Raw genomic sequence first — 15167 nt, 5'->3', positions numbered from 1 at the left:
AGGGAGGAAGGGGTTTTAGATTTGAACATTATGGTCTGGTTCTCAGAGGCCTGAGCAATGTCAGGATGAACATGCCAGTTCGTGGAAAATTCTGACTAGAAATGCTGGGGGGGGGGGGGGGGTGCGGGGGGGGGAGTAGAGATTCCTGAGAGCAAGGTGGATCATTTCCCCTGAATGGATTTTGCTGACTGATTGGGCTTTAATTCACTGTCTGTTGTGGGTTTGGGGGCTGAAAACATACGACATAGGTCCAAATGCAAATGTTGAAATAAGTTACTACAGGGACTTGAGAAAGAGTTGGCATAGGAGTGAGGTGACAAGTGGAGAGAGAATGGGGGGGGACAGGAAAGGCAAAGAGACACAGATAGGTGGCGGCGTCATCATCACAATCACCACAGACACTTGGACCTCACTGGGTAAGCACTTCACATGCACTAACACAATGAATTCCCACCAAAGTCCTATGAGGTGGGTACTGTTATTGTCTCCATTTTCAAGATGAACAAACTGAGGCACTGGGTGGTGGAAAACTTGCCTTGTAAGGAATGGGCTGCATTTCAAACCCGGGCAGTCTGGCTCCAGCACTCATTCTAAGAGTCCCTGATAAAACTGGGTTGGTCAGGTTAGAAATGAATGAAAGGCTCCTCAGTGCCATTGGTGGGAATTCTGTCTGTGGGTGGTCAGATCCAACTTGGTGAAAAAAGTGCTTTCTGTCATTTAATAGTTCTGTGACTTTGAGCAAGTTACTTCACCTGAGTTTGGTTCCTTACCTGTAAAACATACTTCATGTGATAGTAGAGATTGTAGTGTGTACATGCACTAGTTCAGTACTTGGTAGAGAACAGAAACTCCACAAAAAGTAGACCTTCACCCATCACGGAGCCAGAGAATAGACATGCCAATCTCCAGAACTTCTAAGCATGTACATGTCTGCATGCATATGCCCATGTGTACACATATCCCTGACAAAGCACTCATGTGCAACTCCATGCATTTCCCTCCCTAGTCCTGCACCCAACTCAGGGTGGTGATGGCATCAGCTCCGCTGTCCCCATCCAAACACCCAGGCATCACTTCAGAGTCCTTTCTCTTTCCTTCTCTTACCCTCACATCCCATCACCATGGACAGCCAATTCCTAACTATTTCTCAAACTCACCTCCCAAATTCTCCCCCAACCCACCCCAGAACAAAGCTCTCAGCTGCCTCCTGTCCTCTGGCTTGCAGTCACCCCCTCCCCTCACCCTCCACACAGTGGGAATCAGATGACCTTTTCCAGTTGCAAATCTGACCTCATTCCCTTTCTGCTTAAAATCCTTCCAGGAAGCCTGGGAGATCGAGATGTGAAATTCAGAAGCCCCGAGGAAAAGACTGACAGATTTCACTGAATAAAAAACTAAAGCTTCTATATGGCCAAAGATTCCATAAACATAGTTAAAAAGACATGGCAGACTAGGGAAAATACTTCCAACATACATAACAGACAGAAGTTTTAAAATTCCTAATACACTAAAAGCTCCTTTATAACAATAAGAAAAAGGCAAAAATAAAAGAAAAATAGGATATGAACAGTCGATTCACAAAAGAGGAAATACTAGTGGCCAGTAGCTGCATGAAAAAATGCTCAGCCTCGCTGGGGAAAAGGAAAGTGAGGGATGAAACCACAGTGAGATGTTTTCCTGGACAGTCAAAAATTAAAAAGTGTTTAGGAGACAACAAGATGGCAGCAAAGAGAACTGTGGTACCCGCCGCCTCCCACAGCCACATCAAAATTACAACTTAAATATAGAAAAACCATCATTCAGAACCACCTGATATCTAGCTGGACAGAAGTTCTACAACTAGGGAATTAAAGAAGAAACACAGCAAGACTGCTAGGAGGGGCAGAGACACAGGGCAGATTGGTGCCAGAATCTTGGAACGAACTGGTCCCACACCCAGGAGCCGCGGTTTAAAATCGGGAGGAATATCTTGGCTGTGGAGGTTCCCCAGAGGAGCGAGGGGTCCCAGCACCACATCAGGACCCCCAGCCTAGGGTTCCAGGGCCGGGAAGAGAAGTCCCCACAACCTCGAGCTGTAAAAACCAGCAGGGTTTGTGCCTGAGTGAAATAGAGGTTACTGGAGTCCCAGGCAGTTCCTCTTAAGGGGCCAGTGCACGGACTTACTCAGACTCACTCCCTCTAGCTCCAGCACTGGGCAGCAGCTTGAAAGGAACCTGGGACATTCATGGAGGATCTAACTTGCCTAGAATCAGCTTCCTCCCAGATAGAATAGCTCGCAGAGGCTATTGCTCCTTTGATGAGACCTCCCACCACAGAGCCGGCAGGCAGGCACCATATCTGAATCTCCATCAACACCTTTCACCCACCCTGGCGATTCCTAGAGACCCTGCCCCTCCCGACTGGCAGGCTCATCCAAGCCATTTCCAGTGGCTTTTCTATGCAAGCGGCTCTCTTGTCTCAGGCTTAGGGCTTTCCTAAATTTTCTCAAACAAGCAGCACATGGCCTCAGCTTGCCCCTATATCTCTCAATAAGTGTCCCCAGGCCTGACACTAGTGGCAGCCTGCATTTGGTTCATAGATTGGCCTCTCCTGGACACCTCCAAGCCCAACACAAGTAGAAGCCATCTACAGATTGCTGTGTAGCTCATGCTGGGTGGCCCTGGGCAAGGCACTGGCACAGGCTGACTTTGCACCTCCCTGGAGGCCCCAGAAACAGTGCACCTGGTGATCAGCTTCGACCAAGTCGGTTTACAACCCTACCATATCCATGAGTGACACACTTAAGGGGTGGACTTGATGAACAGCAAAGCCCCACTGAAGTAAATCCTGATCCATAAGTGTGTCTCCAGCACAGCAACTCTTTGGCTGTAGTTGCAGCTGGTCCTCAGAGCCCACTGGCCTGGGGGTCAATTCCTCCCAGTGATGCCAACAGCAACCAAGGCTCAACTATAACAGGACAGTGCACACAGCCCACACAGGGGAGCACCTAGAAGGCCCAGCTCAGGTGACTGGGGAGGCTGAGCCACTGGACCCTACAGGACATCTACTACACAAAGTCACTACAAATCCCAGGAGATATAGCAGCTCTACCCAATACATAGAAACAAACACCAGGAAACAGCCAAAATGTGGAGGCAAAGAAACATGTCACAAAGGAAAGAACAGAAGAAATTTTCAGAAAAAGAACTAAATGAAATGGAAGCAAGAAAACTACTAGGTACAGAGTTCAAAACAATGATTATAAGGATGCTCAAAAAACTTAATGAGAAGTTTAAGGATTTTAGTGAGAATTTTAAGGAAATTAGGGAGATCATTAACTACATAAAAAAAGGACCAGTCAGAAATGAAGCATACACTAACTGAAATGAAGAATAATTTACAGGGAATAAACAGTAGAGTAGAGGACGCCAAGAATCAAATCAGCAATTTGGAACATGAGGAAGCAAAAAACACCCAATCTAAACAGCAAAAAGAAAAAACAACCCAAAAATATAAAGATAGTGTAAGGAGTCTCTGGGACAACTTCAAGCATATACCAACATTCGCATCGTATGGATGCCAGAAGGAGAAGAGAGAGAGAAAGAAATTGAAAATCTATTTGGAAAAATAATTACAGAAAACTTCCCCTACCTTTGGAAAGAAATAGACTTATAAATCCAGGAAGCACAGACAGTCCCAAACAAGGTGAACTCAAACAGAGCCACACCAAGACACATCATAATTAAAATGCCAAAGGTTAAAGACAAAAAGAAAATCTTAAAAGCAGCAAGAGAAAACAGTTAGTTACCTGCAAGGGAGCACTCATACGACTGTCAGCTGATTTCTCAAAAGAAACCTTGCAGGTCAGAAGGGAGTGGCAAGAAATATCCAAAGTGATGAAAAGCAAGGACCTACAACCAAGATTACTCTATCCAGCAAAGCTATCATTTAGAACTGAAGGTCAGATAAAGAGCTTCACAGATAAGAAAAAGCTAAAGAAGTTCATCACCACTAAACCAGTATTACATGAAATGTTGAAGGGTCTTCTTTAAGAAGAAGCTAATGAAAAAAATAAACTGACAAAACAAAATAGACCCAGAGACGTTGAAGCATGTAACAGACTGCCATATTTCAGAGGGAAGAGGGAAGGGGGGTGGAGGGTGGGAGAAGATTAATCAAAGAACTTATATGCATATATGCATAACCTATGGACACAGACAATAATGGGGTGAAGGCCTAGGGAGGGGGCGGGAGTAGGGTGGAGGGGGCCAAGGGGGGGGGGGAATGGGACACCTGTAATACTTTGAATAATAAAGAAAAAAATTTTTTTTAAGTATGATAATGTTCACTGAAGGGTGGGAGCCTCAAATAGCCCAGCCTTTTGGAAGAGCAATGTGGCAGTACCTACCAAAATTTAATAAGCAAACCCTCGCCCTGGCAATCCCACATCTAGAAATCTCTCCCATAGGAAGAGATATCAGCAAGACAAACATACAAGGCCATTTACTGAAGCATTATTTGCAAAAGTGAAAAATAGAAGACAACCTAAATATCCATCAACCCAGGACTAGTTACATAAATTACACTACATCTAAACAATGGAATATTAGGCAACAATTTTTAAAAAGTACAGTAGATCTATATGCCATGACACTGGCAGATGCCCACAAATACAATGCCAAGTGAAAAATGGAAGTTGTGGGACAATGTGCATAATATAATTCCATTTCTTTTTTTAAATAAAATATGCTTCTAAAGGCAAAGACAAAGTTCTGGAAGGATGTACACCTGACTAACAACAGTGGGACCTTGGCAGAACGAGATTTAAGGGCAAAGAGAGAACTTTTTTACTTAATAAGACACATTTCTATATATATAGTTTCAATATTTTCTCATGAGCAAATATTGCTTTTATAGCAAAAAAATAAAAAAAGAAAGAAATACCCCATCCTATGGCCCCTTGCAGGCCACAGAACCAAGTCCAAACTCCTCAGTGTGGCACCCAAGGTCCCTCAGGACCCAGCTCTGTGTGCCACCAGCCTGTGGTCACCCCTCATTCCATTCTTACCCTAAGTCTACACATGTCCAGCTCCCTTGCCTGTCCCCCAAACTGCCCCTGGGCCTTTGTCTACATGGTCCCCTCTTCCCAGATGTCCTTTCCTATCTTCTGTGCCTTGTATTTCAAGTTGTTGCTGATGTGTCCTCACCTTCTAAAAAGTCTCCATGAACATCTCCCACACACTGCCTTCACACTCCCTCCTGCAGCAATGATAACAGCCAACATTCAGAGAGCACACCATGTGTATGTGTATTGACTTATTCAATCCTCATAGCAACCCTAGGAAGGTTTGTTATCACCTCATTTAACAGATGAGTAAACTGAGGCACAGAGAGGTTACATGACTTGGTCAAAGTCACATAGTCAGTAATCTGCAGAGCCGGTAAATGAAGTCAGGCAGAGTGCCCATGCAGCCCTCCATCAGTGCTCAGCACACCGGGCTGGATTGCCCTGACACCTGTACTTGCCAAGCTTCAAGACCTGTCTGTAAGTTCAAAGGGGTTTGCCTTGTTTCTGCCCCTAGAACCTGAGCAGGTGGGGAGCATGCACAGGGTGCTCTGCTGGGACCAGAAGCCAGCCCTCACCTCTATCTAGCAAGGATTTAAAGTAAGAGGCTGGTCTCCTCAGAGGACTGTGGTGGAGGAAAGGGTAGGGCCAGCTGACCCAGGACTGCTGAGGAAAAGGATGGGTTTGTGGGGGTGCAGCCCTTGAAAGGCAAGGACCCTAAGAGATCTTCTGCATACCTACTGTGTGCTAGGCCCTAGGGTTAAGTGGCCAGGAAGTCAGGGGCCAGGAGATGACTCTGCCCTCCAGGCAGCTGCAAAGTCAAAGGGAGGACGGGAGCCTAAGAGAGGGGACAGGCAAAGAGCTGTAGGATGGTGCTCAGGAGGCATGGCTCCCAATCGGAGGGCAGATAGGGTCTCCATGAAGGAACTGGCATTTGACTATTGGTGGGAATGCAAATTGGTGCCACTACTATAGAAAACAGTATGAAGGTTCCTCAAAAAAATTAAAAATGGAATTGCCTTATGACCCAGAGATTCCACTTCTGGCAATATATTCAAAAAAAAACTAAAACACTAATTTGAAAGAATATATGCACCCCTGTGTTCACTGTAGCATTATTTACAATAGCCAAGATATGGAAGCAACCCAAGTGCCACTCAATAGATGAGTGGATAAAAAAGCTGTGGTACATATATACAATGGAATAACTACTCAGCCATAAAAAAAAAAGGAAATCTTATCTTTTGTGACAGCATGGATGGACCTAGAGGGTCTTATGCTAAGTGAAATAAGGAAGACATAGAAAGATTTCACTTACATGTGAAAAAAGAATAAAATATCTAAAGAATGAAATAAACCAACAAAATAGAAACAGACTCATAGATACAGAGAACAGACTGACAGTTGTCAGAGGCGAAGGGCACTGGGGTCTGGGTGAAACAGGTAAAGGGATTAAGAAGTACAAATTGATAGTAAAAGAATGATCACAGAGATATAGATTACAGCATAGGAAATATAGTCGATAATATCGTAATAACTATGTGTGGGGCGAGGTGGGTACTTGAAACATTTTGTGAAGTACATGATTTTCTAACCACTATGCTATACATCTGAAACTAATAGAATAATATTAAATGTGAACTGTCATTGAAAAATTTTTAAGAAATGGAAGTGACATTTGGGCCAGCCTAGAAAGATGAGGAGGATGCTGGCAGATGGAGTTGGGAAAGGGAGCTCCAGAGAGCTGGAACAGCTTGAGCAAAGGCCTGGAAGTGGAATGTGTGGGGAGTGTTGGGGAGGAGTCACTGGTTTTGGCTGGAGCACAAGGCAAGTAGGGAAGCAGCAGTGGACTGGGGGAGGTTGCTGGAAGCCCTTGGAGGGGGAACTGCTCGCAGGCAAGGAGGAGGCAATCCTGACAATCTCAGCTTGTCGGGCAGTCCCTCTTAGCAATTAGCTATGTGACTGTGGCCTAGTTCCTGACCTTGGTTCCCTCAATTGCAGAAAATAATGTGCCTTCTCAGACTTTTGAGAAGACTGAATGAGACAGTGGTTTGCAGCCCCTGGAACCCAGGGATGGGGGATGGACACATCTGGGGGCACACCTGAGGAGACAGGGGTGGCTCCCTGAAAAACATGCTCCACCAGGTTGCTACAGGCGAGTAGCGTCAGGCAAGTCCCTCACATCTCCATTTCCTCTTCTATGAAATGGAGAAAAAAACACCTTTCTTATAAGGTAATATTTTCAGCCCAGTGCTGGCATACCATCAAACCACATAGGTGAGTCTTTAGGTTGACCAGGAGCTGAGGGTGACTTGGGGGAGTCACGGCCAGTACTTGGGGGGAAAATCATTTACCCTAGACCCCCACCCCTCCATGGGTGCCATCCACCTCATCTGTCACCTCATTGAGACCCAGAGACCCACTCTCAACCTCCTCACTGGACTGCCTCCAGCACCTCCCCTCCCACCTGGTGCCAGAGGAAGGCCCTAAATGCAAGCCCACAGTCTCTCAGCCCTCTGGGTCTTCTGCACCTCAACTCTGATCACTAGGCTGACATTCCCTGTTTGCTTATCACCTCCCCCACCAGCCCTGTGGGCAGCGACAATGTCTGATTCATCTCATCCATTCCAGAGTTTGGGGCCTGGCACAGGAGTCCTGACCACACGCAGTAGAGCTGGCAGTGGGAATGGAAAAAGAGGGCCATTCACCCCTCCTACCCAGACACCGTTTCTCTGTTGACATATCTGTGACAATGCTAGACTCAGGGTGGAACTGAGATTAGGCCTCAGTGAAGGAAGTTTTCTGCTCCCCTTTTCCCCAAAGCTCAGGAATCTCTCCAGTCTTACCCATTGCTTTGAAAACAATATATCCTGCCTCTGGGGTATCAGGGCCTGTCTTTGGGGTCACCACTATACTCACCCTGACAAGGCCTATCCTGTGTTCCACTCCAGATAACTATGCTGGGAGCCTCACATTCACTTTGCCCGAATCACAGCAGAGGTGGCTCAGGTGGGAAGTGCATTCCTGCATTCCTAACTGGCCTTCAGAATCACAGGAAGGGGTCAGCCTTGTGGCATGGATGCATTCCCAAGACAAGGAGAAGTAGTTTGTGGGTTACCTCAGGTTTTTCTATTATCTACTCCATTGCCTCCACTCCATTAGCCCAGCTAATCTAGTATCAATGGAGGTAAACCCAGGTCTAGCTGAGCATGCAGGTGAAGGTGTCAGCTGGCATATGGCAATGAGATGTGCCACCCAATTGCCTCCTCCTGTCACAGTGCCTGAAATCCTTTCTTAGTGCTCTTTGCTTTAAGCCACCCTTACCTGACCCTCCTCTGAAACCTCCATCCTGGGTCTAGCTCAGGCCTGGCACTCACAGGGCTCAGAAATGGGAGCCGAATCAGAGGTTGGCCTGAGTGGGCATCAGATCTGGGCTTAATTCTGAGAATGGCAGTGCCAGGGCAAAAGGTTGTACCACGCCTCAGCCTCCACCCACCCAGACAAGCTCCCCACTGTCTCTGCCTGCTACTCTCATGCACAGAGTCAAGGTAATGCTGGCAAGACACATGATTCTTATTTTAATTAATTAAAGAAAAATCTAATTACTGCATTAAACTTCTCATTACTCCACTTGAATATCCATTAAGAAAATTTAATTATCAGAGGACTGGGTTTCCCAGCCTCTTCTATTAGCTCCTGATAAGATGGGGAGGGGAGGGGAGGGGAGAGAAAAGCAGGTAGGAAGCAGAACAATGCCATTCACTACCTGTGGAGGACAGGGTGGCCACTGTCTTGGGGCCACCATGATCAGGCTTTGGTGTCTCCCTGGGGAAAGATTTGACCCTGGGCTTGGGGGAGAGCCCCCAGCTCAGCTGCCCCTAGGAAGGGGAAGGCCTAGCATTTGGCTATAGTTGGTACTGAATGCTTCATTTACAACCACTCTTGGTTATTTATACCCACCTTTTTCTAAAAGAGTTTGATGTTGCTGAGAACAGCACAAGCCAAAAAGTAAGAGAAGAAAATGGAACAAGAAAAAAAATGAGCGAGCAGACGATAAAGCCAGAGGCAAGATTATTGAGCAACTGCATGCCAGAGCATCCTCAGTACTTATCAGAAATTGGCCACAAGCCAGCTGAGTTTCCTAGCCGCCAAGGCAAAGAAAGCAGTTCACTTTGGCACTGATGCAATAACCAATAGAGTATTCATGAGAAAATGAGCACTGAGCTTTGGTCTTTCCATCTGTAAAAAGGGTGGAGCTAAAGGATAGACTAAAGGAGATAATCACTGGCTGAAGCAGTCAGCAGAAGCTTCCTGGAGGAGAATCCTAAACTGGGCATTGAAATAGAGCATGAGGCGGACTCTATCTATAACGATTATTTATTTGCCTCCCCCAGTTGGAGGCATCTCCTCCCTGCCAGTAGGACCATAAACTTCCTTTAGGAAACACCTTCCCCTCATTCCTGGTCATACAGTTGGGGGAGGATGGCCCCCAGTCCATAGTGTTTCCAAGCCCTGTGGACCCAGTTAAAGGATTAAGATGATCCAAATCTTTCCAGTAGGGCACAAGAGATCAACTCCAGGTTTAAATCTGGGGTTTGGGTTGAGACAAAATCAGGAAAGCAGATTTTGTCTCTGCCCCAACCCCCAGATTTAAACCTGGAAACAAGTTGCCTCAGAAATTGCTGGCAGGCATCTTGTGCCATATCTTGTTAAATGTCACTAGGAGCAGAGCCATCACCAAGGAAGAAGAGCAGAGGAATACAGAGACCAGATGCTGGTCGCATTGTCTGAGCCACTGGATCAAACCCCGCCTGAAGTCCTGCCTCTGGACACTGGTTACATGAGCTGACCATTTTACTGAAATAGTTTTTTTATTATTTGCAACCAAGGGGATCCTGACAGACAGTGTTCATAAAGATATCCTTCTTGTTCCAGGGACCAAGAAGGCTCAGGTATCCCAAGGAACCAGGGAGTGGGCAGAATACAGATGCCACCTACCATGACTGCTACTGTGCCCTACTGAGTCCTGAAGCTTGAGGAGTCCCCTTGACCCAGGCTGGGATGAGAAGGAAGCTTGGGAGGTGGTCCAGGGGCTGAACAGGGCCAGAGTGCTGGAATGCTGGTGGGAGGCTGTGTGGCCCCACAGGCTCAGGGAAGACAGAACATGACCTTTGGATCCCTAGAAAACAGAAGCAAGAGTGAACAGTATGATTCATTTGGAGGAAAGAGGGGCGTTTGGACACGGGGTAGGGCAGATGGTGGCCACACCTTGACAAAGGAGAGACCATAGTCAGTCAAGTTTGTCTTCATTTCCTCACACCTCACATCTTATTTTCCTGTTTACTGCCCCTTCCCCCAGGCCCCTCCCCCGGAGAATCTCCAGGCTGCAGAAGAGCATCGGCAAACGTCTGCCCTCTAAAGAGAAGAGAAGGTTGGGGGCAGGTACAGCTGGAATCCATGTGCTATTGCCAGAGTGTGTGTGTTTGGTGGCGGGGAAGGGGTGGAAAAGCTTCACCCTCAAGTGCTATAGACTCATTTCTCACAGTTCCTCTCTCAGTGAGTGCGCAGAACTAGGCCAAGGGCCTGAGGCAGCCAGAGCGGGGCAAGGTGAGTGAGGCAGCCATCTTCTTTGATCTCTAGTCTAGACTTCTAAAAGAATCCTAGAGAGGATAATGTTTAACCCAAGGAAACAGATAGTGGTGTTTCAGGCATGAGCAGAGAGCCATGTAGCACCTCTAAGGACCTTCCCATCTGAGGAAACAGGAGACCACCTACTCTGCCTTCAGGCCATCTTCCTTGGGCACCATCCCTGGGTGGTGGCCACCCCTAGCAGGGCCCAACCTCTTCCCCAGTTTCTCTCTGAGGCCAAGCTGGAAACTTTGCAGAGAGAAACAGTGTGTAGCTTTTTTAGACTCAGGATACTTCCAGAGTCCTGGCATTTGAAAAGTCACTTAGCCTCTTTAGGTCCTTAGAGTCCTCTGAGCTAAGGGCTGTTCACCTTTTTCTTGGCCATATGAAGTATGATGACAGATCACGAATCACAACACAGTAAGGCTGACTGGCTTTCCAGAAATGTCTCTAGACAGGCCCAGTCAAATAGAGCGTTCTGCAATGATGGAATGTTCTATGCCTGTGCTGCTCAATGTGGTAGCGACTAGCTACAACTGGATATTAAAATGTGGATAGCGCCCAGCTGGGTGTGGCTCAGCAGTTGAGCTTCGACCTAGGATCCAGGCGATTGGGGTTCAATTCCTGGTCAGGGCACATGCCCGGGTTTGCAGGCTCGGTCCCCAGTCAGGGGCGTGCAGGAGGCGGCCGATCAATGACTCTCTCATCATTGATGTTTCTATCTATCTCTCTCCCCCTCCTTTCCTCTCTCTGAAATCAATAAAGATATATTTAAAAACTAAATAAAATGTAGATAGCGTGACCAAAAAAATTATTTTATTTTATTAATTTACTTTTAAATCAAAATAGCCACATGTGACTAGTGGCTACCATAATGGATAGCACAGCTCTGGAACAACTCTTGCCCAGTCCCTGGCCACAATATGTGGAGAAAACAGATCTAGAGAGGGGAAGGAATTTGCCCAAGGTCACGTAGCAAGTACGTGGTAAAGACGAACCTAGAACCTAGTTATTCTACCTCCTAGCCCCAACTCTCCACAGCACCAACTCTGTACTTCCCATAGTGGCCTCATGTTCTCCCATCATGCACAGCACTGTCACACTAGATGTCCTGCTCCTCCCATCATGCTCAGCACTGTCACACCAAAGCCCTCCTCCTCCCATCGTGCTCAGCACTGTCACACTAGATGCCCTGCTCTTCCCATCATGCTCAGCACTGTCACACTAGATGCCCTGCTCTTCCCATCATGCACAGCACTACCATGCCAGATGCTCTACTTTTCCCATCATGCTTAGCACTGTCACGCTGAGGGTCTTGTTGCCCCTCTACCCGTGCTGCTGCTTCTGTGACAGTGTATCCGACTACCTCTGAAGGGACCTCCTTCTCCCAGCCACTGCTGCTGGCCTTTCCCTTATCCACCCAGCAAAGCACCCTCAATGAATGCCCCTGAGGTTGCCTACAGAAATCATCCATTTGAGGGGAAGTGCTCCTGAGGCACAGAGCTGTTCACTGCAGGGTTATTTATAATAGCAAGATGCTGGAAGCTGCCTAAACATTCCACAATAGAGATGACAAAGTGCATCATGACAGTTCTGCTTGATGGCATGTTACACAGCCATTAAAAATGATAAAGGTGGAGATAGGTAAGCAACATGTAGCAATGTTTACCTAACAATATTGAGGGAGAAAACTGAGAAAACAGATGAGGGTGGGGGCTGCGCTGCCATGGTGTACAGGGCTCCATGCTCATTGAGCCCACTCACATCCATTACCACTGGATGCACTGCAGTATCATGGGGTTCAGATTATATAATCATTCTACAGATGGAGGAGCTGAGGCTCAGGGAAGCCACATACCTACCCCTGGTTACATGGGTAGTAAGGACAGAGCTGGGGCTTGAACTCTTGCTTGCTAACTCTAAGGACAGATCTCACAGCAGCCTCTTTGTACCAGAATGAGGGCATTATGGATGCCCTGTCCTTTCTACCCATTTACTCATCTTATTTAACAAATACATACTAAGTGTCAGGTACCTTTCTAAGTGCTTTATGTTATCTCATAATCTACACAACAGAAAGAGGGTGCAATTATTAGGTCCTTATTTTTTTGGTAAGGAATCTGAGGCACAGAGATATAAAGTAACTTGCCTGAGGTCCAGGGCCACTTGTACTTCCCACATGTTGTGCAAGGTTCTAGAGTCGTTCTCACAGGAAAAGATCAAGGGTTAGGGAGGGAACAGTTGTTGCCTTGGGGTGGTGGAAACACAGATGTGTGTGTTTCCCCTTTTTAATTTCATGGAAATTCTTTTTGTAGCAATTGAAAGAAAAAAGTTCAAAAAATAAAATAAATGTACTGAAGATTTTTTTAAAAACCAAGCACACACAAAAATAAAAACATTAAATTAAAGCTACAGATGCATCCAACAGGCCACTTACTGCAATGGTAATCTACCTCCCAGCAGCAAATCACATGTCTCCAGGCTTTTCTATCAATTTCCTGCCCCCCTCCCCCACTACCCCCTGCCTGGGTGAGGTCCTCATCTCAGAGGACAGGGTGGGGTAGTCCTGTGTGGAGGTGGACTTCAATAAACAGCTCCTGCCTCCTTCAGCACAGCGCAATAAGACAGTTGTCTGTGTACTCCTCCCACCGGCAAGGGCTAACCGCAAGAGGCCATGGCATCCAGGCCTCTGCCTCCAGTCCAGGCTGCTCCATTCCACAGGTGGAACAAATGAGGCCCAAAAAGATAAAAGACCTCACCAGAGGTCACACTGCCATTGAATAAGGAAAAGTGTGTGTACACATGCATGTGTGTGTACACATGCATATGTGTGCATATGACCACATGTGTGTGTCTCCCATGCATCCAGTGCTTCAGGCCCGGGCACCCCAAGCCTATCATTAAAAGGACAGGTGATTCCCAGCTTACACACACATACACACACACACACACACACACACACAGACACTGCATTATTAACTGCTACTATATCCACAATTGTATGATGCTGTATTTCTCCTTTACATGTTTCTGTGTTATTTTTCATTGTCATCAAATACTTATTGAGCAATATATGCTAGGTGTATTACGGGTAATGAAGATTCAGTGGAGTACAAGACAGACAAATGTGGTGTTCTCATGGGGAGAGAGATACAGATAATAAGCAAATGAATAACAAAGATAATTCCAGACAGTGATAAGTACAATTAAAGCTGTAAAAAAGAAGGAACTCTTACCCTCAGGGACAGCATGGATGGACATGGAGATTATTATGCTAAGCAAAATAAGCCAGTCAGAGCAAGCCAAATACCATATGATCTCACTTATATGTGGAATCTAATGAACAAAATAACTGATAATCAAAATAGAACCAGAGGCATGGATACAAGGAACAGACTGACAGATGTCAGAGGGGAGCGGGATGGGGGGGACTGAATAAAGGGAGGTGAAGGAATGCATAGCCCATAGACAGACAATAGTGTGGTGAGGGCCAAGGGAGGGGGGTTGGGGGCTGGGTGGAGGTGGACAAATGGGGTACATCTGCAATAGTGCCAACAATAAAAAATTTAAATAAATTTTAAAAATCAATTCTTACAAGAAAAAAAAATCATTAAACCTTATAATGTGACACACTGAGTACTTAGGCAGGGCTAGGGGGTTACTCCAGCTGGGGGATCAGAGAAGGCCTTTCTGTAGAGGTCACGTTTGAAATGATACCTATACGGTAAGAAATTTCGTCATGCCTAGAGCGGAAGAAGTGGGTAAAGAGCAGAGGTAGGAAAGAGCTGGTGTTTCTGAGGTGGGCAGAGATGGGGGCAACTGTGGCAAATGAAGCTGCAGAGAGAGGTTGGGCCCTGAGGGCAAAGGGCTTTGGATTTCATCCCAAGTGCAATGAAAAGACACTAGAGGGTTTTAACATGGACCTGCTATGATTTCTTCATTGTGAAGTTCCTTGGGGCTGCTGAGTAGAGCCTGGATTGAAAGGGAGCTGGGGACCAGTGGGTTGGCTATTGCAGTTGCTCAAGGACAAGGAGATGAGGCTTGGCCAGGGTGAGGGAGGGACTAGCCAGATTCAGCATGTAAATTGTAGCAGAAGTAACAGCAGTTGGCTAATGTGCTGGATGTGAGGGTGGGGTAAGTTAAAGACATTGAGGGTGACTCCTAGATTTTCTACCGCAGATATGCACTGCTTTTACACCAGACCCCCCAAATCAAACACAACTACTAAATATTACATAACTACTAAAATATCACAGCAGATGAGCCACCCATGAAGACTGTCACTCCCCCCTCAAAGTCTCTCATCCCCTGGGGGGCATCTTTCTTCCCCCAAACCCATGCTCTGTTCCCTGCCCCAGTGTGTGGTTTTAGGGAGGAGCAAAGATTGAGCACCAAACTCTAGCTGGCAGGAAACAAGATTGTCCAAAAGACAGAGCAGGGCTGGACAGGAAGGCAGCAGAAGGGCTGGCACAGAGCATGGCCCAGCATATGCTGG

The 15167-nt window shown here is 46.6% G+C and overlaps 1 protein-coding gene across 14 annotated transcripts in view; it reads right to left on the bottom strand.

Annotated features, from left to right (window-relative positions):
* Positions 1-15167, bottom strand: part of LINGO1 (leucine rich repeat and Ig domain containing 1) — a 222774-nt gene that overhangs the window by 72304 nt on the left and 135303 nt on the right. For 12 of the 14 annotated variants that reach the window (XM_081120679.1, XM_081120681.1, XM_081120667.1 and 9 more), the window contains one exon: positions 10043-10223. The exons of the other annotated variants lie outside the window; for them this stretch is intronic. In XM_081120679.1, coding sequence (XP_080976805.1) covers positions 10043-10045 — 3 coding nt within the window. In that variant the 5' untranslated portion in view covers positions 10046-10223. The remainder of the gene's footprint in view (positions 1-10042; positions 10224-15167) is intronic. 14 annotated transcript variants of the gene reach the window in all.

The sequence above is a fragment of the Miniopterus schreibersii genome, assembly GCF_964146895.1.
Source record: "Miniopterus schreibersii genome assembly, chromosome: 1".
Lineage (NCBI taxonomy): Eukaryota > Metazoa > Chordata > Mammalia > Chiroptera > Miniopteridae > Miniopterus > Miniopterus schreibersii.
Note: the sequence above shows the minus strand (reverse complement) of the source record. Positions and strands in the feature narration are given on the sequence as shown.